A 27752-nucleotide genomic window follows, 5' to 3' on the forward strand; every position below is an offset into this window, starting at 1 on the left:
CTATAAACCAGGAGGTCACGGTTTGATTCCCGGTCAGGGCATGTGCCTGGGTTTCAGGCTCTGATCCCCAGTGTGGGGCATGCAGGAGGCAGCCGATCAACGGTTCTCTCTCATCATTGATGTTTCTATCTCTCTCTCCCTCTCCGAAATAAAAAATGTACAGCTAGGAATGTTCCAAAACCAGTGAGCTTTAGTGTTCTTGCATCCCAGATGGAGCTCCGAAAAAGAATAGTAATAACTGCCCTCTCTGTGTCACTGAGTTGAGGATCAAATAAAATAAAACAGATAAAAGTACTTTACAATATGTAAATGCACAGCGATTATTAAAGTAAGCATTACTAAAGGGCTTAGCTATTGTTAGCATGCAAATGGCATGGATTAGCATTAGTGTATTAATTCTGTTGCTGGAGTTCTAACCTTCTCAGATAAAATTCACTTGCTGTACATGGCAATTTACTTCTGCAGAGACTCCCAGTGCTGCTCTGTGACCCAGTGAGGGCTTAATAATTACATGTTGACTCAGTGATTATTCCTAATAAACACAATCCTTCAAGTTTTTCCCAGCATGTATCATCACCACAAATCATCCTGACATACCTGTTTATCCCTTTGTGCCACAGCTTGTAAACGCATCAAACTGTGGGATAAACTCTCCTAATGTTTATGTAGTGGGGGAAAAATCAACTATTTCTCAAATTTATCTTATTCCATCAGGAATTCCTAATTAACCTTCATCTAACATAGTATCTTTTAAGAACTTAATTTATCTTTTTTCTTAGTATAATAACCTCTAGGTCCATCCACATGGTCACAAATGGTAAGATTTTATTCTTTCTTATGGCTGAGTAATATTCCATTGTATATATGTACCTCATATTCTTTATCCAATCATCTACCAATGGACACTTAGGTTGTTTCCATATCTTGGCTATTGTAAATAATGATGCAATAAACATAGGGATGCATATATCTTTTCAAAGTAGTGTTTTGGATTTCCTTGGATAAATACTCAGAAGTGAGATTGGTGGGTCGTATGGTTTCACTTATATGTGGAATGTGTAAAATAAATGAGCAATCAAAACAGAAACAAACTCATAGATACAGAGAACAATCTGATAGTTGCCAGATGGGAGGGAGGTTGGGGGCTGTGTGAAAAGGTGGAGGGATTAAAAAGTACAAATTGGCAGTTACAAAATAGTCATGGGATGTAAAGTACAGCTGAGGGAATACAGTCAATAATATTGTAATAACTATGTATAGTGTCAGGTGGGCACTAGACTTATACGGGAGACGACTTCATAAATTATATAAATGTCCAATCACTATGCTATACACATATAATATTGAATGTCAACTGTAATTGAAAAATAAAAAATATTTTAAGAGATACATTAATTTTAGGTTTCTCCAGTGGTTATCTTTCTTCAGATATTTTCAGGCTTTGACGCTTTGGTACATTTTTGTCTGTTCAACTATTCTACTAGGAATATCAGTGACCATTGCAGTTTGGATAATAGATACTTGTTATTTTCCCAGTAGAGTTGGAATAAGTCACACCTTGACTTCTGAAATTGGCCCACTGCGGTCTACCCTTCAGGATGAGCAGAGGGGTATTTAACACAGACTTTTAGACGTATTTTTCATGAACTCAAAGCTTGCCTGCAACATCTCTGTGTCTGGGGAGTGTACTTGCTGTCACGAGGCTGCTCTTCAGGACTGAGTGTGAGGAATCCAGGCCGATGACCGATGGTGACAAGCACCAACAAGGGTTGTCACTACAAGTGTTACTCCATCCTCTGAACTCTCAGGATTTGCATCCATTCAGCATCTCCATGCTCACCGGAAGACACATCGTGGCAAAAGAAAAAGAAGAAAAAAAAACCCATGCTGGGATCTTTTCAGTATCTGCATTTTTTTTTGGCAAATGATTTCTGACATTTCCATTGTCAAGTCTGGGAATTACCTCTAAAAGAAGAACTGCTTCTTTCCTTAGGAGTCCCTTGAAGTAATGAACATCTATCAAGAATTAAGCAACTACTACTTATTCATTAAACAAATAGTTAAATTTCAGTGAAGAACTGGCTCTTTTAGAATTAGACATGCAGACGGTTGCACATACTTTTCTGCTCATAACCATAGGAGATAATGCAGTTGATGAAAGATTTTAAATATATATCTGTACACACACATATAGAGTTACATTTATATATATGTAGTTAATATGGTAGGTTTACAAATGAGGGCCTGATTTTTACATTTTTTCAAGGGTTGTTAAAAAAAAAACAACTAAAGAATTTATGTGTTAGAGACAACAGGGCACACAAGGCCTAAAATATTTATTATCTGGTCCTTTATAGAACATGGCTGCTGACCCCTGAACCACGTGGAAAGTACCAATAATAGAGCTCACTCAGTTTTTACTTTCACCAGGAAGGAGTATACTGTCTTCTTTCCTCGGAGGGGTTAATTTCCACTTGTAATATCAGTCTTCACAGCCATTCTTAAAAGAGAATGAGAAGCCTCGGATAGCTGACTCTGAAATGGAATTCTCTGCCCCCAGCCACTCTGTTGTAGCTGCTCTTGAATCAGAGCTGCCACCCTTGGCCCCTGTGGGTGCTATTGCTCTCATTCTCCCAGACGGCTCCCCAGCACCATGGCCAGCCACCGCTTTGCTGCACATCTTCTTTGACCTTGGCTTTCTGGCCAAGTGATGATTGCGTTCTAATTGCTCTTGGGAATCTGCTGTGCTACATTGCCCTAATTTTCACTTGCTTTCACACTGTAGGGCCCCTCTTCTGTATCCCTTTCTCTACCTTCTCACCCAGAATCTCGGCTCTGTTGAGGCAGGTGCCTTCCAAATATAATATTCCTACCCTTACTCTTCAATTGCTCTCGTCTAGGCCCAGTTTTCTTGCTGGTTTCAAAGCAGGTCCAGTTCTGTGCCCTGCGTCAGATTATAACAAAGAGAGGATTTCTGGTGGCCTCCTTCACTAGGCCAATTGAGGCATTTTTGTAAGCAGTATTTATCCAATGGTAAGTCCATTCTAAATGACTTTAATGAGAATATTACTAAATCTACTGAATATGTCACTTAAAGAATATTTAATTCTGTGTTTAACCTCCTGGTAAATATATGGCTTAAGGACTAAACTTCCGGTAAAATTTTCCGAGCGATTCTGCCTCTTCTGACTCACTAACTCATTTACTGACACATCATCTTGCCCTCAGGCATGACTACAATCACTAAAATTCTGTAAATAAATGCAGTCTTTTTATTATAGCACAGAGGACAACATCCTTCTTTGTAAACACACCCACATGGAAATTCAGCTTTTAACTGGTGGGTGGTCAGTTGGTTCAGGCTGACTCATAGCTTTAATTTTTGGAATAGGCTTCGAGAGGTTACCCCTCAATTGCAATAGATGCCTTTCAAATAACTTTGTATCTGGGCATCTTTTGCCTTTCATTTCCTTCTCCCTTCTCATTTCTTGTACACTTCCCTTCTCCCAAGCCCCTCTTCAATATTATATCATTATCTCAACTATAAACTGGGAACACCCAGCCAAGATACACTTGCCACCCCCAAGAACACTGACCTACTAGTAGGAACTACAGGGAGGTGGGGGTGTTCATTCATTCATGACATATTTTCTGACACCCTTCTTTGTGCTACAAACACCACGCTTGGTTCTAGGGAAACAATATTGAGCCAAAAGGAAAATGTTGCTGCCTTCATTTGGGGGAGGCGGCATCCATCACAGGTTTTTATGAATAATAAATGTGTAATAAACTAATATCCTAGCTCTGATATAGAGAGGAAGAACTCATATTAGTGTTTAGCTCCCTAACAGCTGTGATCTCTGATCCCCGTCTGTCTGTATTTCTCTCTCTCCCCCTCTCTCCCTCCCTTCCTCTCCCTCTCCCTCTTTGTTAAGTCGGGATGGAGAAAATGGCTAACAACACCAAGCCCTGTCATTGCTACGGTGCTTTCTGCCAGTGGAATTCTTGATTCCCCCAACGTAGGTGCTACAATCTCCATTTTAAATACCAATAATGGAGTAAGACAACGTTGTTGTTACTCAGACTGTCATTGGAAGGGGGAATACATGCATGTTTGCATTATGGAGCCTAGAGACAGAAATATGCCACAGTCCCTCATTTGAAACCATCAGATTTAGGTAAGGCTGCTAACCCACCTAAACCAGGGACTCTGGATTAACCGGGACTGGATCTCAGAATTGGAGATGCATGCCACATGGTGAAAAAACGATGCATTTCCTAAGCTAGGTGCCACACACTCGGTCTCTAATCTCCGTTTTTTCTTCCCCGCCAGAAATTTCTAAATCCCTGACGAATACGCCCAGTCATACTTTCTGAACTTTTGAGCAAACATCTTTAGCTTCTGTTTGCCCGCAGAGCCCCCAGGCACAGGCCCGGGAACAGAGGCCTGGGAGGAGCACCCCCCCCCCCCCCCCCGCCTCCTTGCGCCAGGGATCCCTGCGAGGGGGTCTGGCTGCGGGGGGAGGCCGCTCAGCGTCAGTAGCCACCAGCCTGCCACGCCTGAACGTGCTTCCCAGCCCTGGCTTCATCCGTGGCGCCAGCTGAACGAGGAGCCGCGTTATTTTTTACATCCCCGCTGCAATCCTTTATAGTTATTTGCAGGAAGGGCATGAAGAAAGGATTAAGAAAGCAGTGCTTGGTCTTAGTTTTTTCTTGGAGGAGGGAGTTGGACTAGAGAGGTAGGGGGTCGTGGAGAAGGCAGGTCGATTTCTCCGCGGATCATCCTTGTCTCTGGCCTGGAAGCCTCATTCTTCCCTCTGGCTCATCCCCCGCTGACAGCGCCCCCTCCCCCACAGCTCGAGGTGCCGCTGTCCCCTCGGAGGCGGCCGGGGCTGGGCTGCTGCATCACTCCGCTGCTTTTTCTTTCCCTCGCCCTCGCCCCTCCCAGCCGAGCATGCGCAGTGCGTCCCGTGCCAGGCAACAGCATCAGCACCAGCATCAGGACCCGAAGCCGCGCTCGCTCGGCGCGCCCCCGGGGGCAGGGAGCAGGCCGCCGCGCGTGCCCGCCGCTCGCTCCCGCGGCTCCGCATCCTCAGCCCCAGCGGCAGCCCCCGCAGTCGCCGAAGCGGCCGCGCCCGCCGCGGGGAGGGAGGAGCATCTGGGGAGGTTCCAAGTTGGCGGAGCCACTGGGACCCCCCCAGACTCTTCAGCGGCGGCTCGGGGCGGGCCTGAGACACGAGCAGGGCAGGGGGCACCGCCTCGTCCCTAGTCCCCGAGCCCTGAGCCCTGACCCCTGCCCGCGGCCGCACCATGCGCGCCGAGCCGGCGTGACCGGCTCCGCCCGCAGCCTCCCCGCAGCCGAGTCCGGCGCTCTCCCCGGTCATAGCGAGCGGCGCCCCGGAGCTATGAGCCATGAACCCGCCCGGCAGCAGCTCCCGGCGGCCGCCCCTAGCGGGCTGCAGCTTCCCGCGAGCCTCCAGCGACCCCCGCGGCGGCGGCCCCGGCCCCGCCGGCCCGGCGCCTGCCCGCGCCCTGGCCCGCGCGCCTCCTTGCCGCCTGCTCGTCCTTCTCCTGCTGCCTCCTCTCGCCGCCTCGTCCTGGCCCCGAGCCTGGGGGGCTGCTGCACCCAGCGGTGGGTATGGCCCCGGTGCCCTTTGCATTGCCTGGCCTGCGGGGCCCTGCAAAGGAAAGAAAGGACGCTCGGGTCCGTGCGCTCCAGACACGTCCCGGCTCGGCCTTTCCGCACCTCCCTGCCTGCCCTCTACCTTTCTCATTCTTAGACCCCACTTATTCCACTGCACTTTTCGAAGTTCATTTGCGTTGCATTCACCAAAAACCCATTCCGATTCCTGTCGGTTCCACGGGAAGGTATCCAGTGGGTGCTGTGCCCCTCTGTGCCCCTTGGCTGAGGGGAGCCCGGTGGCTGGGGAATGCAACAAGGGAGCAAGTTGCTTCTTGGGTGGTGGAGCCTGACTGGGAATGCGGAAGGGTGTGATGGCGATAGTGGTAATGGGTTGTTTCCTCAAAGTCCCCTCTGGGTGTATTCCCTGCTGCTGGACTAAAAGTGGGGAAGAGAAACTTTGGAGATAGAAACCGCTGGTTTGTAATTTCTCAAAATGCTTGTCATTATCATGAACAATTCAGATAATATAATGTTCAATACAATCGGAATTCAGTGGAAGCAGAAAGATGGCCTTGGCAGGAGCATGAGAAGGAATTGGAAAGCTGCCAGCGCCTGCATCCCTCTATGGCAAAGGAGTTTTGCTCATCTCAAAGTTAGAAGAAAAGGGAATTGTCCTTTTTGTTAAACGAGTCAATTCACATGAACTCAGCTCTAGAGTTAACTTAGGAGCATCCTTAGCTCTTAGATGGGAAACTCCGAGTCAGAATCCCTTTGAGCTTCTGTGGACTCAGAGAAGGGTCACAGCCCGTCCCCCCACCTCCCCATACATGGAAGTCTAGATTTGAGACCCGTTAGAACTATACATACAAAACATAAAGCAAAATCAACAGCACATTGTTATATAAGCCTTATTGGTTGTTAAACTTATCCAGGCCACTTCACTGTTGCCATAACTTGCTTTCCTGTGTGTCCACTTCTCACGTGCTTATCAATAGGAAACTTTATTTTTGCCATTAATGGAAAAAATGCACTGTGGTACTTATGAATTTGTAGGGTATATATATATGTGTGTGTGTGTGTTTGTGTATGTTTGTGCCTCCTGCCCCCTTCTCCCCAACCAGCTCCGCTGTGGAATGAAACTACAGAAAAAAAATTGGGAGCCCTGGCAGATGAAGACAACACATTGCAATGGAATAGCAGCAGTAACACCAGTCACAGCAGTGCCACGCAGAAGGAAATAACACTGCCTTCAAGACTGGTCTATTACATCAACCAAGACTCCGAAAGCCCTTACCACGTTCTTGACACAAAGGCAAGGCACCAGCAAAAGCATAACAAGGTAGGCAGGGCGCTGGGTATGCAAAAGTAGCCGCCGCAAGGAGCTACTTTTGATTTGATGTTCTGCCAGAATCTGATTTCACACATTTTACTGAAGCATTTTATTAGGCAGTCAGTTACTGTCACGATAGGGCAGAAACTGGAGGGAATTCACCTGGGCTGCCCTGGAAGAGGATTGCCCTTTCTCTTCTCTGACTCTAAACTGGAATTGGAATTTTCTCAATGGCCTCATAAGTGTAGCAGCTGACATGTGGTCCCTGTATCTTTCAGGCGCATTGGACACTGAACAGTAGTAAAGTGACTGTGTTTATGATCCTGACTTACAAGTGTGAGGCTTCATGGAAGGGTGCAGCATTCCCCGTCCCATGATGACAATTGCTTTACAGTCTGGACCCAGAAGGTTGTAAGATGAGGCTGTTTGGCTACAGACTCACATAGAAATTGAATATTTAAATTTAAGCAACTTCTCTCTTTCTTTTTAATAAATCAGTAGGAAAAAATACTTTGTTTTATATTTTCAGTAGGTAAAGACATTGACATTTAAAAAGACTATGGTGACTATAAACAAACCATTTGTGCAATATAGCAACCAGTTTTGGTCAGTATAATCCTTTAGACTTTACCTTGCATTCACTGTAAGTGGTTGCTTTTACTTTCTTTCAGGTTGGTTCAGAGAGTGGCCCTGAAGGTAGGGAAGGTAGAGGTGCTTGACATCCAAAGACTTTAAGGGACTTTTCCCCTTGCATACTATTTATTTGAGTTCATAATATTTTGGACCCCAACAGATTAACACATTGGGTTATCAGTGCCTCTGCTCTTTATCAGGAGCAAAAAATTGAGTCGATATGTCCAATACTTTCCTTTGGATTATCTCCGTTTAGTTGAAAGGAACAGTAACTGTCTAAACATTCAGAACTTTAGAAAAGTATCTGTGGTTTATATTATGGTTTTTATTAGTTTTCTAAAATAGAGGGAAATGGTAACTGTTTATCAGATGGGGAGTTAGAAATGTAAGGCTTTGAAGGGAACTGTCCAAAGATTGTAAAACAGCTCATATAAAAATTCAAAAGGCCTGAATATTAAAGTTTTACAAGTCAGGTTTCTGAGAAAATGCGTCCTTCATACTGGTTATTATTGGAGAAGTTAATTTTGTTTCTCAAGATTATGAAGTCGCTGCTACCCCCCTCAGCTGAGATGAATGGGTCTCTGATCTTGTAGTCCCCTTCCCATCCGCTCCTATGTCACTGAAAGGGTTGATTCCTGCATCACGTCTACCCATTTGTCTCGTTCATAGGAGTGGGTGGTGTCTTTACAGTAGAAGAGTCCAGCGCCGTCTCCATGAATGCTTTGAGGCCCATTTTATAGCTTTCCTAATGAAAGAGACCTTCAATGGTTAAGTGGCGAGTTCTCAGACTCCAGTGTCTTTGCGTAAGATATTGGAGGAAGAAATAAAAGCTGCCTCAAAGGCTATTTTAAATAATGCCCAAGCCCTCCTGAGCTGAGACTTGAAAGCAATTCCAGTGGAACTTCTTTGTAACGCAGGTGTTGGAGGCTATGAGTAATGCCTGTCTTATAGTCTAACCTGGTGTGGCTGCATTGTTGGTAGTGCATGGTTTGACTACAATATGTCTGAATTTCTGTGATAATAGGTTTGTTAAAACTTCACCCACCACTCATGTTGAAGAATAGATTTTTCACTGTGCAACTCATACTTGCTGTTGGAATGGTTCTACCTCTCCACTTTTATTCCCCAGGATAGTTGGGCTTCTTTTATCTTAAAAAGATGTTTACAGAGAAATTATATTTGAAAGTACTTTTCTTTTTTTAAAATTAGTTTAATTCAATAAACATTTGTTGAATGTTTCTATGTGCAAGGTGCTATGCCATAGATTCAGAGATAAGAGGTAAAGGGTACCAGGAGGAATAAGACATAGTATGTTTTCCAGGAGACACAAAAATGAGATGAGCAACATTCTGAAAAGTGCTCCTATACAGTTATAAACTGTCTTCTTAAGTGGCACATTCCCTGAAGTTTCCCTTTGTGTTCTGTGATTTTACTTTTACTTCTGTTTTTAAGCATCTCTAGAATTAGTTGACAAGAAGAGTTTCTAATGCTTTCTGCTTATATCTTGGTGACTTGCCTAATAATAGTGATGATAGAACTTGTTAGTTTCACTACTTTACAAATACTTCAGTAAGAGAAGAAGTACAGAATTTCACCATTTTTGATTTTATAAGTTTTGATTTTAATATCTCTGTAGCATGTACCTTTTTTTCTTCCCTGATTTCACTGCACTCAAGCACATTTTAATGAATGTCTGAGAAATGCTGAATCACTGTGCTATTCTCCTGGATTCTCATAGTTGGGGGTAGAGGTGGAGAGGTAAAGTCCTAGATATAGGTTGCCAGGCAGAGCTCTGTATTTATTTCATAAATATTCAGTGTTGATCCGGCCTTATTACTTTGCAGCTGTGAAAGTTAAAATGTTTAACTCTTTCAAAATCGGTGAGTTCAAGAGGAGATGGTACAAAGCAAATACAAAACACCTCTATATTACCAGTGTTTTTGAATACCTTAAGGTTTTCCTTGTGGAATTGTTAATGGCAAATATTAGAGTTAAACCTCGGTTCTTGAGTTTGGCTAAGAAAGAATTCAGAGCAAAGAACGCTGATGCAAGAGAAAGTTTATTTAGAAAATCACAGAGGTTGAAGAAGGGAGCCAGCTGGGCTGTATGGACTTAGGAAACAAGTTAAAGAGGCAAAAGAAGGGCCCTTTGAACTTGGTAGAAAGAAAGCAAAGGTACCTGCCTGAGAAAGAAGTGTGGACGTGTGTGTGTGTGTGTGTGTGTGTGTGTGTGTGTGAAAAAGAGAGAGAGAAAGAGCACACAAGCGCACCCTGTGCTCCTCATCTTTAGGATTTTTATTTGTTTTGCAAAGGTGAAGATTTTAGGTGAGGTCTCCGGAGGATCTCAATAGAATGTTTATTAGCCTTCCAATTGTGTCCTTTCAGGGTCGTGGTTTCTACGGATTGGTGGACACTAGGGTCATGGTATCTACTGATTGGTGGACACTAGGGTAGAGGGTCATTAGTCATTGTATCTGGTCCTGATGCCAGCCAGCCATGGTGTTGCTTGGTCTGGTTTTGCTGTTCTTCTGGGCTTGGAGCTAAAACACAGTTGAGGCCTAGATATTATCTCTAGTTTGACCAAAACTCTGTTTCTGTGGTCAATAGACCCAAGGTTGTGTTCCTAAGATTATTTGATGCTGATTAGAACCTCATTGTCCTAATGCTTAATGCTTAAGGGAGTGGTCATGCAAGGACTTGTATGCAAGTTGAATGAGGCTGTTCTCTGGTCCCTTCTTCCTCCTGAAGCCTAAACTGGATGACTAGCATCATACTAGGGGAGAAAAAGTCACCCTGAGGGTCAGGTCCCAGCCTATAATAGTTGTTTTCTCCAGTGTTGCCTGTTGCTAGGTACCCAGGACTTTCTTCCCTGGTGACATTTTGTGTCTGGCCTGTTGTTCCTGCTCTGCTCATGCCTGTCTAACTGCCTACTCTATCAGAATCTTTTTCTTTTTTTTTTTTTTTTTAAAAAAATGTGTTTTCATTGATTTCAGAGAGAGGAAGAAAAAGGGAGAGAGAGATAGAAATATCAATGATGAGAGAGAATCATTGTTTGGCTGCCTCCTGCACACCCCCCTACTGGGGATCGAGCCTACAACCCGGGCATGTACCCTGTCTGGGAATTGAATCCTGACCTCCTGGTTCATGGGTCAGTGCTCAACCACTGAGCAATACTGGCTAGGCTCTATCAAAATCTTTTTATTTCCAAATAGGGTGATAGATGGCCTATTTATCCAAAGTACTCCATTTTTGAGAATGAAAGAGGGCACACTTAATAATTATTCCAGAACAATAGGCATAAACCAGGATGGTCCATATCAGAGGGGGAATGTGGTCACCTCCGTTCTAAGTAGTTACTGGTTTTTGGTGCTTATTCAAATTCAAGTTTCTTCATAGTTTATTTTCTTTTCTGGTGATTTACTGTAAATTTTTCTTACTAGCTAAGATGTCAGTTTACCATGTAGAAGTATTAGGGTCTGCAATGGAAGAATTTAGTTTTGCTTTTTTACCAAGACATGTGTTCTTCATTTGTAGATGCTTTTATGAGCATTAACGGAATTTTTATGGTTACTAAACATAAGCATTTTATTAACCACCAATGCAATATATGAATAAAATGGAGCGTACATTTAAAAAGAGAGAAAAACTATTTAGATTCACTCGCTCATTCATTTAATCTGAGCTAAATTTTTGAGGTCTGTTCCTAAGAAAGTTAATTAATCTGTTGGGGAGGAAAAATAATTTTTTTCTCTACCCTACTAGGTACTTGTCTGAGACACACACGGTGTTAAAAAAGTAAGGTTAACAGGAGAACAACAAACAGAAATTTAAAGCACATTACATAGGAGAGGCTCAGGAAAACTGAGGAACTCTTGAAAACGGCCCAGGCCATCACCTTAAATAACATCTCCTGCTAAAGACAAGATCTTGGAGGTGGGGAACCAGTTGTGGGAGGGTACAGGGAAAGCACAATAAACAAGGTTAAGGTTGTTATGCAGATTTAAGTCTCTGCCTTCTCCATTGATAAAAGTTTCTCAAAATTTTAGTCACCCTCCTCTTCCTGCTACATAGAGGGAGACAGGGGTGGTATATTCTTCTCCTGTTCAAACCTTTCCTGAAACTTTCCGTTAGTCAAAAATTATTGGCCCTATATCCTACTGTCTTAGGATTCTTTTCTCTTCCACGTAAGAAGGGATTCATGAGGTACACTGTGCATACATAACACAGGGTCTGGGGACGATGAATGTCATCTCTTTTGACTCTAGTTGGCCTGTTTATGCTCAGTCTTTTGTTACTTAATCTGCTGTGTTGCAGAGACAGAGCTGGTGTTTTGAATTTAAGAATATGTAGACAATGTCCTACCGAAAGAGAGGGCACAAGCCACCCACACCTGGTAGGCTGGTAGTTTCCTCGGCCTCTGAGCTCCCACTTTGGGGAAGTGAAACCCACAGGGTATTTTTGATTGAAGTTTCAGTTGTAGTACACTCACACACAGGCAGTAGTCAAAGATGTATCACAGATCCCCAAAGCAGGAATGGGGGTGGGGAGGCAGTGAGCTGGGGGAAGGGCAGTCCTCCATCCCGGGTCATATCCCAGGGCCCGAGCCATCAGGAGACACAGAGCAGGGTGGCCAGCCCCTATCACTCAAGTGGTTGGACTGAGGTTACTAACTTTTCTCAGGCTTAATTCTAAGCAACTATTTTAAAAGGTGTAAAAGCAAAGTGGGAACTTATGGCGGGAATCCTAAAGTCTTTATCTAAATGTTCAGACCTTGGGTGTGAGCAGAGTTGTCATACTGTAAAATGCTTATGCAGCAGCTCAGGAAAACAAAAGTTGTTTTCTCAGCACCCCTACTCCCTAACACTCCAGGCTGAAGAGAGAGAAGAGAGATGTTTGAATTAATTTAGATCATGATGATCATCATTACTTGCTACTTTACTTCAGGACAAGGCCAGCTCCACATTCTGGACCATGCAGAAGCCAGCTGCCCCCTTGTTCTCGGTGTGGGACAGCAGAAAGACACACGGAGTCCTTTCTCAGAATTGGTAGAATGGCAACTACTAGTATTATGTTACAGGACAATATAACGTTTTGTTTTGGCTTCAGTAGCCTTCCGAAACTTTCTAGGTCTTCCTGAACATCTAGGAGAAAATTGCAATCTATAGAATTCAGGCTTGTAGTGGTTTTACTTGTAATGTCTGGCATATAGTAGGTTGTCAGTAAATATCTGTTGAATGAATTGATGATTAAACACTCATATGTTAGAAAGAGTGCAGTGCTTTCTGTGCAATTTTATGTTATAATCAAATTGACCTTCAAAAGGGCCTCAAGTTGCTGTTAAGCATTTGACTGATCAGTAGGAGAGATAATTTTTTTTTTGTGTGTGTGTGTGTATGTATGTGTGTGTTTAGCACTGCATAAATCACACCTTAACAGTTCTTAGATTATCCCTATCACTGACACCACCACCAATTAATGTGGCTAATCAAGAGCTGACCATGTGGTAGCTGTTGCCATTGCTATGGGTTGCTTCTCAGTGTTGGAGCAACACGGGATCAAGAGGTGTCCACTCACATAGTACCTAGTAAATTTGATTTGTACCTGTCAACGGTTAAGTTCTGTTTGGGTCAGCAAACATTTATGAATCAAGCACCATGCTGGACTCTGGTAAAAGTGATGAAAAGGAACACTTAGTCCCTGCCTTTGCTCATAACTTGGTGGGCATCAGGAAAAGGCAGCTGGTGCTGCATGGTTCATGTCAGTGCAGTAGCTAGTTGCAAGAACCAAAGATTGTGGGCACCTAGGGAAGTCAAAGAAAGACTCACAGAGGAAGAAACAATTGAGTTGGTTCTAACTAGCCATTAGGAGGTAAGTTTTAGGGAGAGGGGCTCACAGAGTCAGAGGCAAGGGCTCTGGCAGGCTGGGAGGTGGTAAGGAATTTGGTGTGGTGAACGTGAGAAGGAAAAACCTAAGAGTGGGAAATGTAAAAGAATTGGGCATTAATGTTACATTTGTAGTCAATTAAAGAAAACCAATTTCTCTGGAACCCCAATAATGTACATGTTTATAGATGTAACTGTTGAGATTTCATAGTTAGTGTCTTCAAAAGGACAAACAGCCAGTAAGTATCAGTCAGGATTTGAACACAGGTCCTGTCTTGGCAGAGCTCATGCTGTAGAGTTGGGAGTGGCAGGTAATGAATGTGAAATGTTGTGAAGGCTGTAAGAGGTGAGAGGTTTGGATTTATTCCCTATCAAATGGTTAAGTCCTGAGAAGTCAGGAGGTAAGCCCATTGTTGATTGAGCATCGGTTTATGGCCAATTCTGTGGCTCCTCAGGGAATTGATCTTCTAGAGGGAGGAGACAGACCATAAACACAACAAGAGCGGCAACAACACAAAGATTTCAGGTATTGACAAGTGCTCGAAGAAGAAGATGAGAGAGTATATATGGTAGAGATTGTGGGTGGGATGATTTCTCTTGAAAAGTCAGAAGAGTGGGCTATGATCTTGGGTGGAAGTAACCCATCGATTGTCCCTCCTTTTAGATGAGGGTGAGCATGAGCCATTTCTTCAGTCCCCTCCACTCCTTGTTACCTAACACCCTTCTTCATTTTTGTTACTTGCCTGGTCTCTGGAAGTGTTTGAGTTTGGACCCTGGTCTTTGATTCTTCTCTCTCTAGAGTCTGGACCATTTGTGATCATCTCAGCCTGGATTGATTTGCTTGCCTCCCTGCTTCCCAACAGTCCAAGGCTGAGCTGTGCTGTTGAAAGTCTTGCTTCAGCGTGTATCCCTACACAATGTTTTCTGCTCTCTGCTCATGGGTTGACTTATTCCGGCTGACTATATAACAACTCGTGTCATTCTGTCTTTACACATTCTCAGTTTTTTTTTTCTTAACAGATTAGGCCACTGTCCTCTGGACAGCCAGTCAGAAAGCAACCCAGGAGCACTCACTTGCCTGCTGGCATTGCCCAGGGTTGGGGGCATCACTCTTCTGAAGGAGTCAGACAGGATGAGAGCTGTCCTTCCTGCCTTGCTCCTTTTTGTCAGCGGTACCACTGTTTTCCTAGCCCTCTGAGAGTGAACCTTCCGAGTCATCTTTGACTCTTTTCTCGCCTTCATCTTCTTTCTATAAATAGTCACTTATTAAGCCTTGACGTTTCTCCCTTGAATCCATCCCTCCTTCTCTCTCTGTATTGTGTTCTTGTCATCGCCTGTTGTTTCTCCCTCGCTGTCAGTTCATCAGTCCCACTGCTGACAGATTAATCTTCGTGGAACACTTATTTCTCACGTGACTCCCTTTATCCTCACGCAACAAGCATAATGTCAGCTAGATGCATTTTACTTGTGGAGCGAAGGAGAGACTGAAGCGCTCTGGAAAAGCTGCCGCTCCCCTCCGGATACTACACATTGTTCTCCTTTTAGCACTTTTCCAGGCCTGTTTACCCAAAGGTCAGTGCCTGGCAGGAGGCAATTTTGTCTGGATGATCCCATTCATTTCTGTCCACACTCTAGGACTAGTTATGGGAGTCCCTTGTGATCAGTAGTAACAGCCTAACCTGTCAGCAATATGTTCTCAGGCTTTTGTTTAGGATTAAAATACGGTTAAATTCCTGCTTCAGAAGATCTTGTCGTCTCCATCTTTAAGACCTGGGTAATTAATTGCTCCTAGTATATGTTTGCTGAATGAAAATATTTTATTTCTCTCAAAAATGTACATAATCATAAGGCTTTATTCGCACAAAGTATTTAATTCACAAGTGACGTGGGTACCCTTTAACCTTATGAAAGACTCATTGAGTCACATAATTCACTCATTCACATCCACTGAGCATGTGATTTTTGCAGTTTTTACAAAGGAGTCTTTGTCTTTAGAATTTATATAAATTAAGGACAATTTTAATCAAGTCTAATGCGAGGAACTCCACTATAAAAGAATAGACCCAGTTATCATATTTTACTCAGAATAATGAGCTGTTAAATCAATCATGTTCATTCATAACAAATTAGGATAAAATGTTTGCTATTTATAGAGGAACGTGAGAGGTGCATTTCCCATCTCCGGGCACTCGTCTGGGACAGAGCCAAACCTGTGGATTGGCTTGATGTTCCAAAGAAGGTTCTGTTATATAGGTGTCTTCTCTGGCTGAAGTGTAGTTAAGAGGCTACTTTCTGCATCTGGGAAATTACAAGTTAATGGATTAGGGCACTACTTTCCATTTTATTGTGAAATACATTTATTTGTTAACAAGCTCTACCTTAATGCTGATCGTTCTCCAAGCTTTTTGTTTAGAAATGAAAAGGATGGAAATTAAAATAATCTCCTCTGTCAATAGACACTAATTACAGAGAGTTAAGTTCAAGCAAACCAATGAACAGAATTGTAAATAGGGCCCTATGACCAGTGACTGGACTGCTCTTTAGCTTGGATCTATGGTCATATGCTGGGGACATCCACCTCTTTCTTATCTGCATGACAGGGTCCACTTGAAGGGGTCATCCTGGCACGTTTTTAATCCTGAGAGATTATCTAGTAGGCACAAGATAATCACAAACTTCTGGACCACCCCCTTCTGCCCTCAGTGGACTAAAGATTAATTTTAGAAGTCAAACCTAAGCATGCCTAGAGGCATTTCATAAAAAACATGCCAGAGCCACGAAGACATTGATTTTTGAGCATCTGCTGAATCCCAGTCTCTGCTCCAGTGCTTCCGTTCCCTTGGTGTGGATATTCAAGAATTTGCTCTATCTGGTGGTAGCCCGGATCACTTAATTGGGTGGTTTATACTATCTTTTAATTGTAAACAGGCCTGCTAATACCATATACTCCCAAACTTAATAGTTGTATTGCAGATGGCTCCATTAACAACATTCATAATATAAAAGAATCAACACTAGAGCGTGCCCATCCTCATGTCTCCTTGCTCTTTCCTTTTTCAGCTCAGTGAATGCATTAGATCAGCTTGCAACTCATTCTGCAATATGCTGGTAATAACAATATGATGTATTTCTTTTGCAGTGAACCTGAATAGTTTTATACCTATAATCATACAACATCCTCACAGCAATAACACACATTTAATTATTAGATGATCATTATTTATGTGTTCTAGGTGAGAAAACTAGGTCCAAAGAGGCCAGGTCCATTTGTCCAGGTTCTGGGAATTATTGGCATGATCAGAATGACCAGACCTGGGTCTGTAGATTTCTGGCTCCTTGCTCTCTTATCACACCACATCTATGGGTTGAAAAGGGAAGTTTCTCTCGTTTCTCTCCATTTTAGACACCTTTTCTGTCAATGATAAGGACCTGTGAACTGATTACACCATGGCTACACAACCATACCCACACTGCTCTGGCCTTCTTCCACAACTGTTTGGTTTTTCTTGTCTCCTTTTTTTTCCCCCCTAAATGAGCACTTCAGATAAATAATCTTGTTTAAAATGCTGACCTTTCTACAATACTTTGCTTACCTGCTTACCTTTCCTTGTTGATCTTCCTTAACTTTCTTTTTCTTCTATCAGATTCCCCATCTTCCTTGTTTTCGGAAGAAGAGTGTTCACGTTTGGTGTTTCCAAATTATCAGACATTAGATTAGTCAAGAAAAACTTTTCTTTTGTTTGAAAAAATATTCTCTAATATAGGCTTCTGCAGCCTGATGAATAGATCTTTAAAACAGGGTGAATTGAATAAGAAAGAGCTGGTTAATTTACCCTCTGATTTTTTTTTACTAACACCCAATCGAAACTTTTTTGTCCGCATGCGATAACCAGTGTTTCTACACAGACATGCTGTTATTTCAGGGAAATGCAAGGAAATTGGCATTTTAATGATGCAGTAGTGGCATTTACTTGTGGAATAAACGTGATGTGCACTAAGCTGTTTAGAATGTCAGATAGTCTTTGTCTTCACTTATGAACTCCTTTGCCACATAGTGGGGAAGAATGGTGGGGGAGTCGTGTCCAGGGTGTGACAGATCTGCTAATACCAGCTATTTAGACTTGGACAAGTTACCTAGCCTTTCCAAGCTCTTTCTTATCAATAGTGTGGATGTAATAATAGTGCCCACACAGAGGCTGTGCCTGACTGAAACGGCATCACCTATAGCGTGGTTTGCACAGTACCTGGCACACGGGAAATACTCAGCAAGTATTTCCTATTCAATACTGACTAGAGGCCTAGGGAATCCAAATTGTGAACTGCATTTTCCTGAATGAAGGGTTGTTTTATTAAAAAGGAAGCTGGAATAACGAATATAAGTTTAGAAGTACTGGTGAGGATGTTTGTGTGTGTGTGGGCGGGGGGGAGGGGGTGACTCAGGGTATTCCTGGTTCTGTGGCTGCCAATGAATGAATTGCCTCACCGCCCATGAGAGTGCAGTGAATGCTTGAGGATGTGAGATGTTTTAGAAGCTACAGTTCTCTGCACCAAGGTGAGGCAGTGGTCTGTCAGCATGGTGTTTGTCCTCCGGGAGGACTGGAGTTTTCCCTAAGTCTTTGTCCATAACCAGGGCACTCAGTGCCCTGGAATGGGGCATTTTGGTGAGTTGTAATGTGAACTGTTTTCTTTGTGGAGCTAACTGCTAATGTGGGCATAGTGTGTCACCCAATAATACTGTAAAGAGCACATATTCATATGGTCATTTCTATAAGAAATATCCCACCTCTCTTCCTTCTCCTGACAATTCTTTAAATAAAACAAAACCCAAGAAACACTCTCATCTGCCATTGATAGTTTTCTGGCTTTGGAATGCAGTGTAACAGTTATAACACCATGACGATTGGAATAGCATGGAGGACTCCCAGCCAGAAACACTGAACAGAGCAGGTAAAAATATCAGAAATAAAAGTCTATTCTTATTTACACACTGGGATCTTATTGAACATGCTATGACCAGGAAGTAAAATTTGGGGCATTGCATCTTAACTGCCCTCACCAAGAGGAGTTCCTAGTACACGGACTCCCCTTCTCTCGTAAATTATGGCAAAAAGAGTTAGTAAACTCTATTAGTGAACAGTTAGTTAATTACTTTGCTAATTATTGTGGTCTGCCCTGCCCAAAGCAATGAACTTTCATCTCTATGGAATGTTCAGACTACAGTTAGAGGCATTTATCACTGTTGGGCAGTGTAAACACAATCACTTGTTCCCTTCAGAACCAAAGGGACATTGGGATGATGCTGTCTTATTATTTTGGGCTTTGCAATGGTGAGTAAAACACTTCTTGAAAATAGTTAACTATTATTCCTTTCCTTCCTAACAAACCACATTTATATTTTTCTCTTATTATTTTATTTGGAACATTAATCCTTTTAAGACCTACTGTTTCATTTTAGGATAATTACCCAAATAGTATATTTATAAACTATCCTGTCTACCTATCAGATCTTGAATCGTTTTTCCATTTTAGTTTTCTAGAGTTCTTGGATATCCCCTAACATGGTTTAACACCCGAATGTGTTAAAGTGTATGCACTTATTGGACTTTCTTTCAAGAAACACCTGTTTGTGATGGGACACTTGAGAATCTTGGTTTCTTCACAGAGTGCATCCTCTCTCCCATGATACCCAGACTTACATATCTGACTGTTTATCTCGTATCTCCACTTGGGTACCTGACATGTCCGAAACAGAACTCTTGACTCACATCTCCTAGCCCAGCCTGCCCCGCCCTCATTCTTTCCCATCTGAGTAAATGGAAGATCATCTTTCCACTTGCTCTGGCCATTTTCTTTATCTTAAGTGTCACTTCCAATCTTGTTGGTTCTCACTTCAATGCTGCCTAGAACCCTACTATTTCTCACTGTCTCCATTGCTGCCAACCTGGTCTAATCTACCATCACCTCTCCCTAGTTTAATGAAAACACCTTCCCAACTCTTGTCCCTGCTTTTGTCCCACTCCCGTCCCTCGGGTTCCAGTCTGTTTTACATGCATCGGGCAGAATGACCTATTTATATACTAACTTGGACCACGTCACTCCTCAGCTCAATGACACGTATTTCATTCAGAGTGACCCCCCCCCTTAACCCCCCTTAATCACAGTTTGGTTACTGGTGAAAATTGAACTCTGAGGATCAGAGTTTCTATTTCCAGGAAGAACAGTGCTTTCCTACTTCTTGGTAGTGGGGACATGGCTTGAGGCCAAAGAACAGAAGCTTCTGGGGGTGACAGGAGTCTTCACAGAATGTTTGGGAGGGGGCTGTATGTCAGACCTGAGGAAACAGATTGTCCTGCACCCTCTGGGCCTCACGGGGAGAGGATGATCACAGAAAGGTGGGCATCAGCTGAAGTTCTAAAAGAGAATTGCTCAAAAGGAGTATTTGGATATGTTTTGCTGGAAGTTGAGATTTACTAATTTTTAGATGAATAAAACAAACAAAATAATGTTTAAGAGAAAGGATGAGTAATTCAGTTTTTGCATGTTTAAAAATATTTTTGCGGTAAAATATGTATAACATAAAACTTACCATTTAACCATTTTTTAAAAAATACATTTTTTTTATTGATTTCAGAGAGGAAGGGAAAGAAATGTCAATGATGAGAATCATTGATTGGCTGCCTCCTCCTGGGGATTGAGCCCGCAACCCGGGCATGTGCCCTTGACTGGAATCAAACCCAGGACCCTTCAGTCCACAGGCAGATGCTCCATCCACCGAGCCAAACTGGCTAGGGCCCATTTTAACCATTTAAGTATACATTTCTGTGGTATTAAGTATATTTACATTATTGTGCAACCATCACCACCATCCATCTCCAGAATGTTTTCATCTTCTCCAACTGAAACTGTACTCATTAAATTCTAATTCTTCAGTCCCCCTCTTCGCAGCCTCTTGCACCCACCATTCTACTTTTTGCCTTTATGAATTTGACTAGCTAGGTACCTCATATAAGCAGAATTATGTAGTATTGGCCTTTGGTGACTGGCTTATTTCACTTAGCATGTCTTTAAGGTTCATCCATGTTGTATCATGTATCAAAATTTCCTTCCTTTTTAAGACAATAATATTCCATTGTATGTATATACCACATTTTGTTTACCCATTCATCCATTGATGGACAGTTGGGTTGTCCCACATTTTGGCTATTGTGAATAATGCTGTTATGAACATGAATGTACAAATATATCTGTTTGAGCCCCTACTTTCTTTTTTTAAAAAAATATTTTATTGATTTTTTACAGAGAGGAAGGGAGAGGGATAGAGAGAAACATCGATGAGAGAGAAACATTGATCAGCTGCCTCCTGCACACCCCCTACTGGGGATGTGCCCGCAACCAAGGTACATGCCTTTGACTGGAATCGAATCTGGGACCCTTCAGTCCTCAGGCCAATACGCCAGCCACTGAGCCAAACCGGTTAGGGCTGAGCCCCTACTTTGAATTCTTTTGGGTATATTCCCAGAAGTGGAATTGCTGGATCACATGGTAATTCTATTTCTAATTTTTTGAGAAATCATCAGAACATTTTCCACAGCAGTTGTATTATTTTACATTCCCACCAGCAGTGCATAAAGGTTCCAGTTTCTATATATTCATGTCAATACTTGTTTTCTGTTTTTTTTTCTGTTTGTTTGATAACAGCCATCCTAATGGGTATGAAGTGGTATCTCATCATGGTTTTGATTTGTATTTTTCTGGTGATTAGTCATGTTGAGCACCTTTTCATTTACTTATTGGCCATTTATATATATATTTTTTGGAGAAATGTCAGTTCAATCCTTTGATCATTTTTTAATTGGCTTTTTTTTTGTTTGTTTCTTACTGTGCTGTGAGAGTGTACTTTGCACAAAAGTTTTTAATTTTGATGAAATGCAACCTGTCTGTCTTTCTTTTCTTGCCTGTGCTTTTGGTGTTATATCCAAGAAGTCCTCACAAAGTGTAATGTCATTAAGCTTTTCCCCTAAGAGTTTTATAGTGTTAGCTCTTATGTAAGTCTTTGATTCATTTTAGTTAATTTTTGTAAATGGTGTAAATTAAAGGTCCAACCTCATTTTTTATATGTAGATTTCCCCTTTTCCTATCACAGTTTGTTGGGAAGACAGTCTTTTCTCCACTGAATGGTCTTGGCACCCTCGTCAGAATTCATTGACTCCATATGTGAGGGTTTATTTCTGGGCTCTTTAGTCCGTTTATCTATATGTCTGCTTTTTATGGTAGTACCACACTGTTTTGATTATAATAGCTTGGTAATAAGTTTTGAAATCAGAAAGTGTGAGACGTACAGCCTTGTCTTTTTTCCAAGATTGTTTTGACTATTAGGGTCCCTTGAAATGGATTTTTAAAATTTCTGCAAAATTAAAATTAAATAAATAGGATGGATTTTTAAACTTCTGCAAGAAAAGTCTTTAGGATTTTGATAGGGATTGCATTGAATCTGTGGATTGCTTTGGGTAGTATTGCCATCTTTTTAAAAAAATATATTTTTTTATTGTTGATAGTATTATAGATGTCTCCCATTTCCCCCCTTTACCCTCCCAGCCCCTACCACCACCCAGATCACCACCAACCTATTGCCCGTGTCCATAGGCTATGCATAAAAGTATATAAGTTCTTTGGTTTATCTCTTCTCATCCCCCCAATCCCACATTAGTATTGCCATCTTAACACTATTAATTCTTCCAGTCCATGAGCACAGGATGTCTTTCCATTTACTTGTGTTTGATTTAATTTTCTTTATCAGTGTTTTATAGCTTTCAGTGTCCAAATCTTTCACCTCCTTGGTTAAGTTTTTCATAAGTATTTATCCTTTTTGACGCTGTTGTTAATAGAATTGTTTTCTTAATTTCATTTTAGGATTTCACATTGTTAATGTATGAAAATGAAACTAACTTGTGTGTGTCGATTTTGTATCCTGCAACTTTGATGACTTCATTTATTAGTTCCAATAGGTGTTTTTTTTTTGTGTGTGTGTGTATGTGTGTGTAATGTTTAGGATTTCTACATATAAGATTATGTCATCTACAAACAGTGATAATGCATGTCTTTCTAGTTTGCATGCCTTTTATTTTATTTTATTGCCCAATTGCTCTGTCTAGGATTTCCAGAACTATGTTGAATAGAAGTGGCAAAGGTGGGCATGTTTGTCTTGTTCCTGATCTTAGAGGGAAAGCTTTCAGTTTTCCTTTATCGAGTATAATGATAGATGCGGGGTTTTTTCTTATATGGCCTTTATTATGTTGATGTAGTTTCCTCCTTATACTTTTTGCATTTTTTATCTCACAAGTTCCTTTAAAAGAGATACTGGAATATATACCAGTAGTATAATTAATTGGCTGTAGGTAGGCAATTTTGGGCAAACCACTTACCTCTCTAGATTTGACTTTCCTAATTTTAAAAATAAGGAGATTGGGTTAGATTTGAGGAATCTCAAAGTTTTTTTGTGCATTGGAACCACTTCAGAGGTTGTTGAAAACAATTCGAGTTTGTAGATCGGTATAAAGTGCTCTGGTTTGTATTTTTATATCTTAGGTGACTTTGATGTGGGTGAGTTTGTTCTCTGGAGTACCTTATGGCCCTAAAATTCTGTGAAGTATCCTCCAATAAGAGTTGACTGGGTGTTTCTTAGAGGTGAAGAAATACAGATAGAAGTGATTGAGTTAGGGATTGTTCATTATGGGCTGAATTTGTGTAGTAGCTGCTTCCCTGAGATGCTGGCATGTTGGAAGAAGAGTGGGAGTATAGTATTATTATTAAATATATTTTATTGCTTTTACAGAGAGGAAGGGAGAGGGATAGAGAGTTAGAAACATCGATGAGAGAGAAACCTTGATCAGCTGTCTCCTGCACACCCCCGACTAGGGATTGAGCCCTCAACCAAGGTACATGCCCTTGACCAGAATTGAACCCGGGACCCTCAGTCTGCAGGCTGATGCTCTATCCACTGAGCCAAACCAGTTAGGGCAAGAGTAGGAATTATAAAGTGTAGATCTTATTATTTGAAAGCGAGGAGAGAGAGTAGCTGGCTCCAGAAGTAGCTGGTGTGAGGTAATTCAGGGAAAAAAGAGTTTTTAAAAATAGAGACAGAGGAGGCCCAAGGAACACTGTTCCACCGAGAGACTGCTGGTGGGGTGCTGGTTTATCTGATTTATCACTGAGAAATATTTTGCGGGACAGTCTGGAGGGGGAATTCCAAAGAGCAGTGCTGGAATCAGAGGGAAGAAATGTTACAATAGGTGAAAAAATGGTTGCTCAATGTGCATATAAACATGCATACACTCACTTGTCAACTTAGTATAAATCTTGTATGAAATTAGTAGTTATTCTGCTATATTTATTTACGTGGTCTAAGCATTCAGAGTTCATAAAGGAATAGATTGAGAAGTAAAAGTCTCTCTCCCACCGCTCCCAAAGACTGTTAAATTTTTATTTTTAGTTCTTTTAACATTAAATAATTTATCTCTGCCCTATTTTTAGATCCATCAGCCTAAGATAGCTTCTTTTGTCTGCCTGCTCTGAAACGTGTAGTATATATCACACTATATTGTGCTCTTTCCTTTCTTTCCCTACCTTCTGATTTTTTTTTTTCTTGCACATTTAAAAATTCCTGGTAGTTTTATCAAGAACTTTGCAGTCAAAATGGACTTGGAGAGGGAGGGCTTGGGGTTAGAATTATGTGGCTAGTTGCTGTCTTCTGCCTTGGGAGAGAGAAGTACAATTAGAGGCTCAGGCAGGGCGGCCGGGACACAGGCAGCTCCCTTCGATAAGTGGCTAAGAGCTCCTGCTCATTGTCCAAGGCCTTGGAACGTGGAGGGTGGGAAATTCTGTGGAGGAAAAAATTGCGTATTTCTTTCTCCATTATTTTTTAAAGGTAAGAAGGGGCCAGAGGATGAAGGGCCTATTAGGATTTTGTTCTGATTATAATGGGAAGCCACTGATGGGTTTTGAACAAGGAAATAACATTCTTTGATTTATATTTTGCAAAGATCAAAGTTCTGGTAGCTTTAGAGCCCAGGACGGTAGAGGGGCAAGAGTGGCACCAAGGAGACTGGTGAGGAGGCACTCCCAGGCACCCAGCACGGAGTCCGCATGGCCTTACTGGGGTGGTAGCAGGGGAGTGACAGGGAAGCAGTCGATTTGGGATATATTTCAGAGCTAGAGCCTCCAGATTGTTGATGACTGTGGGGGGGAGGGGGAGGGGGCGTGGACTAGAAAAGGAGAGGAGTAGTGGTAGACAGGATAATCCCCTCCCCCAGGGGTGTTCATATCCTAATCCCCTAAATTTGTGAATAAGTTACTTTATGTGGTAAAAGGTGGTTCTGATCACCAAATTTCATTGTGTGGAGGGGTTTCCCACACCAACAGGCAATTCTTGGGACACTAGCAAGGTGTCAGAAAATTCAACTCAATCCTGACACTATTTTTATCTAGAGGTAGCTTCAGATCCCACAGGTTAAGGGGTCAGTTTTACAAGACTCCCTCCCCCCGCCACCCCCCCCCTCCCCACGCTCCCGGGCACCCCGCCTTTCAGATGCCAGTTTCAGGTCCAAGTATTTAACTGTACTTCCGACTGACTGACTATGAATAAGAGGTTCCCAGGACCCCCTCCTCGGGTTTGATTAATTTGTTAGAATGGCTCACAGAACTTGGAGACACGTTTACTAACTAGGAACAGCCAGATAGAAACGATGCATAGGACCAGGTATGGGGCAAGGGGAGTACCTCTCTCCACACCTCTCCATGTGTTCACCAACCCCTCCTTTTGGGTTTTTATGGAGGCTTCATTACACAGGCATGATTGATGAAATCATTGGCAATTGGTAATCGATTGAACCTTGGGTCATTCTCCCCTCCAGAGAGGCCAGGGGGGCAGGTGGGACTGAAAGTTTCAACCCTTTATTCATGGCGGGTGCTTCTGGCAACCAGCTCCCATCCTCAAGTGCTTTCCAAAAGTCATCTCATTGACACAGACCCAGGGGTATGGAAAGGGGCTTGTTTTGAATAATCAGACACGTACTTCCCCTTCACAACTCTGAAGTGATTTCAGAAACAGGACAAGAAACCAAATATGACAAAAAAGCTCTCATCACACTTATTGCTTAGAAAATCCCAAGGGTTTGGGGAGCTGCGAGCCAGGAACCTTGCATGAAGACCAAGTCTGTATGAGAAATATATTTTGGTCCTCGGAATGACCAGATGGAAAGATTTCTTATAAGTCACAATATCTCATGTGGCAAAAGAGACTTTGTAGATGTGATTAAGTTAAGTATCCTGAGATGGACAGGTTATGCTGGGATTTCTGGGTGGGCCCAGCGTAATCACAAAGGTCCTTGTGAGAGTTAGGGTCAGAGAAGGAGATGTTATGATGCAAGCAGAGGTGGGAGTGATGTGGGGAAGGACCCCAAACCGTGTAATGCAGGAGCCTCTAAAAGAGCGGTTCTCAACCTGTGGGTCACGACCCCTTTAGGGGTCGAACCACCCTTTCACAGGGGTCGCCTAAGACCATCGGAAAACACATATATAATTACATATTGCTTATGTGATTAATCACTATGCTTTAATTATGTTCAATTTGTAACAATGAAATTGGGGGGTCACCACAACATGAGGAACTGTATTAAAGGGTCGCGGCATTAGGAAGGTTGAGAACCACTGGTCTAGAAGCTGGAAATGATAAGGAAATTGATTTCCCCCCTGGAGCCTCCAGAAGATGTCCTGTCGACACCTTAATATTGGACTCTAGACTTTTAATTTGGACTTTTGAACTCCAGAAGCATGAGATAATAATATGTGTTGTTTTAAGTCACAAAATGATGGAAATTTGTTAGGTAGTAATTGGAAATTAATACAGAAGCCAAGAATGGCTATAAGGCTTTTTCCTGGGGAATAGTGCTCCTTTTTCCCAGCATGGGAAAGGCTGGGAGGCAAGTTTAGAAGGAGGCGAAGAGAAGCCTTAACTTGTTCTCTCCAGGCCGACTGCTGGTCATCTACGTGGGTATGTTGATGATGGGCCGTGGGCTCGGGCAGGTTGGAACGAGATGGAAATGTGGGAGCCACCAGCATACAAATGGTATTTAGAGACCTGGGGTTTTATACCCACGGAGAAAACATATTACATTAATTACGGAAGGACAGCTTATTAGCTTCCAAACGAGACCACATACAGTGATCCCCCCTCACTTCTTGCTGTTTAAATTACAGTTATTCTCTTTTGAGTCACCAAGTGACATTTCAAAAGATAAGAAGCTGCCACTTTGGGAGGGGGAAAAAAGCAACATTAAGTATACTTAAAAAAAAAAAAAAACCCACCAAATTTCTGGACTGTTGCAGCATTTCCTTATTATTTTTTGAAGACTACACGCGAGCTCATTTGACAGATTTAAACTCATAGTTTAATTTGGGGACATTTCTACGGGTATAAGTGTTTAAGAATTTGCTCTTGAGCAGATAGATAAGTAACTTTTGAAAGAACCAAGCTCCCTTTTTCTGTGGGTATCAGTTGCTTCCTGCTGTTTTGTCTCAGGGGCTTTGGTGACAGCTGAAAGTGAGCTTTGAAATTAAGGTTACATATTTTGTAAAAGCAACACACCTAGAGGAATCGATATAAAATCATACATCTCCTGAACATACAGGTCAAGGGTTCTCAACCAGGGGCAGTTTTGCTCTTCCCAGGGGACGTTTGGCAATATCTGGAGACATTATTGGCTGTCATACTGGGGATTGGATGCTACTGGCATCTAGTGGATAGAGGCCAGGGATGCTGCAAAACATACCACAGTGCACAAGACAGATTGCTCCCCCCACCCCCGCACTCATCTAAGATGAATGCAGCCTAAAATATCAGTCTTGCTGAGGTTCAGAAAGCCTATTCTTAAACCTGTAAACCTATAGGTTAGGAAAATGGGAATTATTATCTTTCTGTCCCTTGACATATATGCTGTTTTCTACATAAATGTGCTTGAGCACTGAGCCAGCAGACTGTCTTGTGTTGGCCTGACTTAAGGACTACAGTGTTGGTGCAGATGCCATCATTATTTATTTTATTTTTTTAAAAAATATATTTTATTGATTTTTTACAGAGAGGAAGGGAGAGAGATAGAGAGTTAGAAACATCGATGAGAGAGAAACATCGATCAGCTGCCTCCTGCACATCTCCTACTGGGGATATGCCCGCAACCAAGGTACATGCCCTTGACCGGAATCGAACCTGGGACCTTTCAGTCCGCAGGCCG

General features: G+C 42.3%; 1 protein-coding gene across 2 annotated transcripts in view; it reads left to right on the top strand.

Annotated features, from left to right (window-relative positions):
* Positions 1 to 5072: 5072 nt before the first annotated feature.
* Positions 5073 to 27752, top strand: part of ADAM23 (ADAM metallopeptidase domain 23) — a 151162-nt gene continuing 128482 nt past the window's right edge. Inside the window, exons 1-2 of one of the 2 annotated variants that reach the window (XM_036320646.1) lie at positions 5073 to 5632; positions 6745 to 6962. In XM_036320646.1, coding sequence (XP_036176539.1) covers positions 5413 to 5632; positions 6745 to 6962 — 438 coding nt within the window. In that variant the 5' untranslated portion in view covers positions 5073 to 5412. The remainder of the gene's footprint in view (positions 5633 to 6744; positions 6963 to 27752) is intronic. The other variant, XM_036320645.1, reaches the window with a different exon arrangement.

Source organism: Myotis myotis, unplaced genomic scaffold (assembly GCF_014108235.1).
Source record: "Myotis myotis isolate mMyoMyo1 unplaced genomic scaffold, mMyoMyo1.p scaffold_m19_p_8, whole genome shotgun sequence".
Taxonomy (NCBI): Eukaryota; Metazoa; Chordata; class Mammalia; order Chiroptera; family Vespertilionidae; genus Myotis; species Myotis myotis.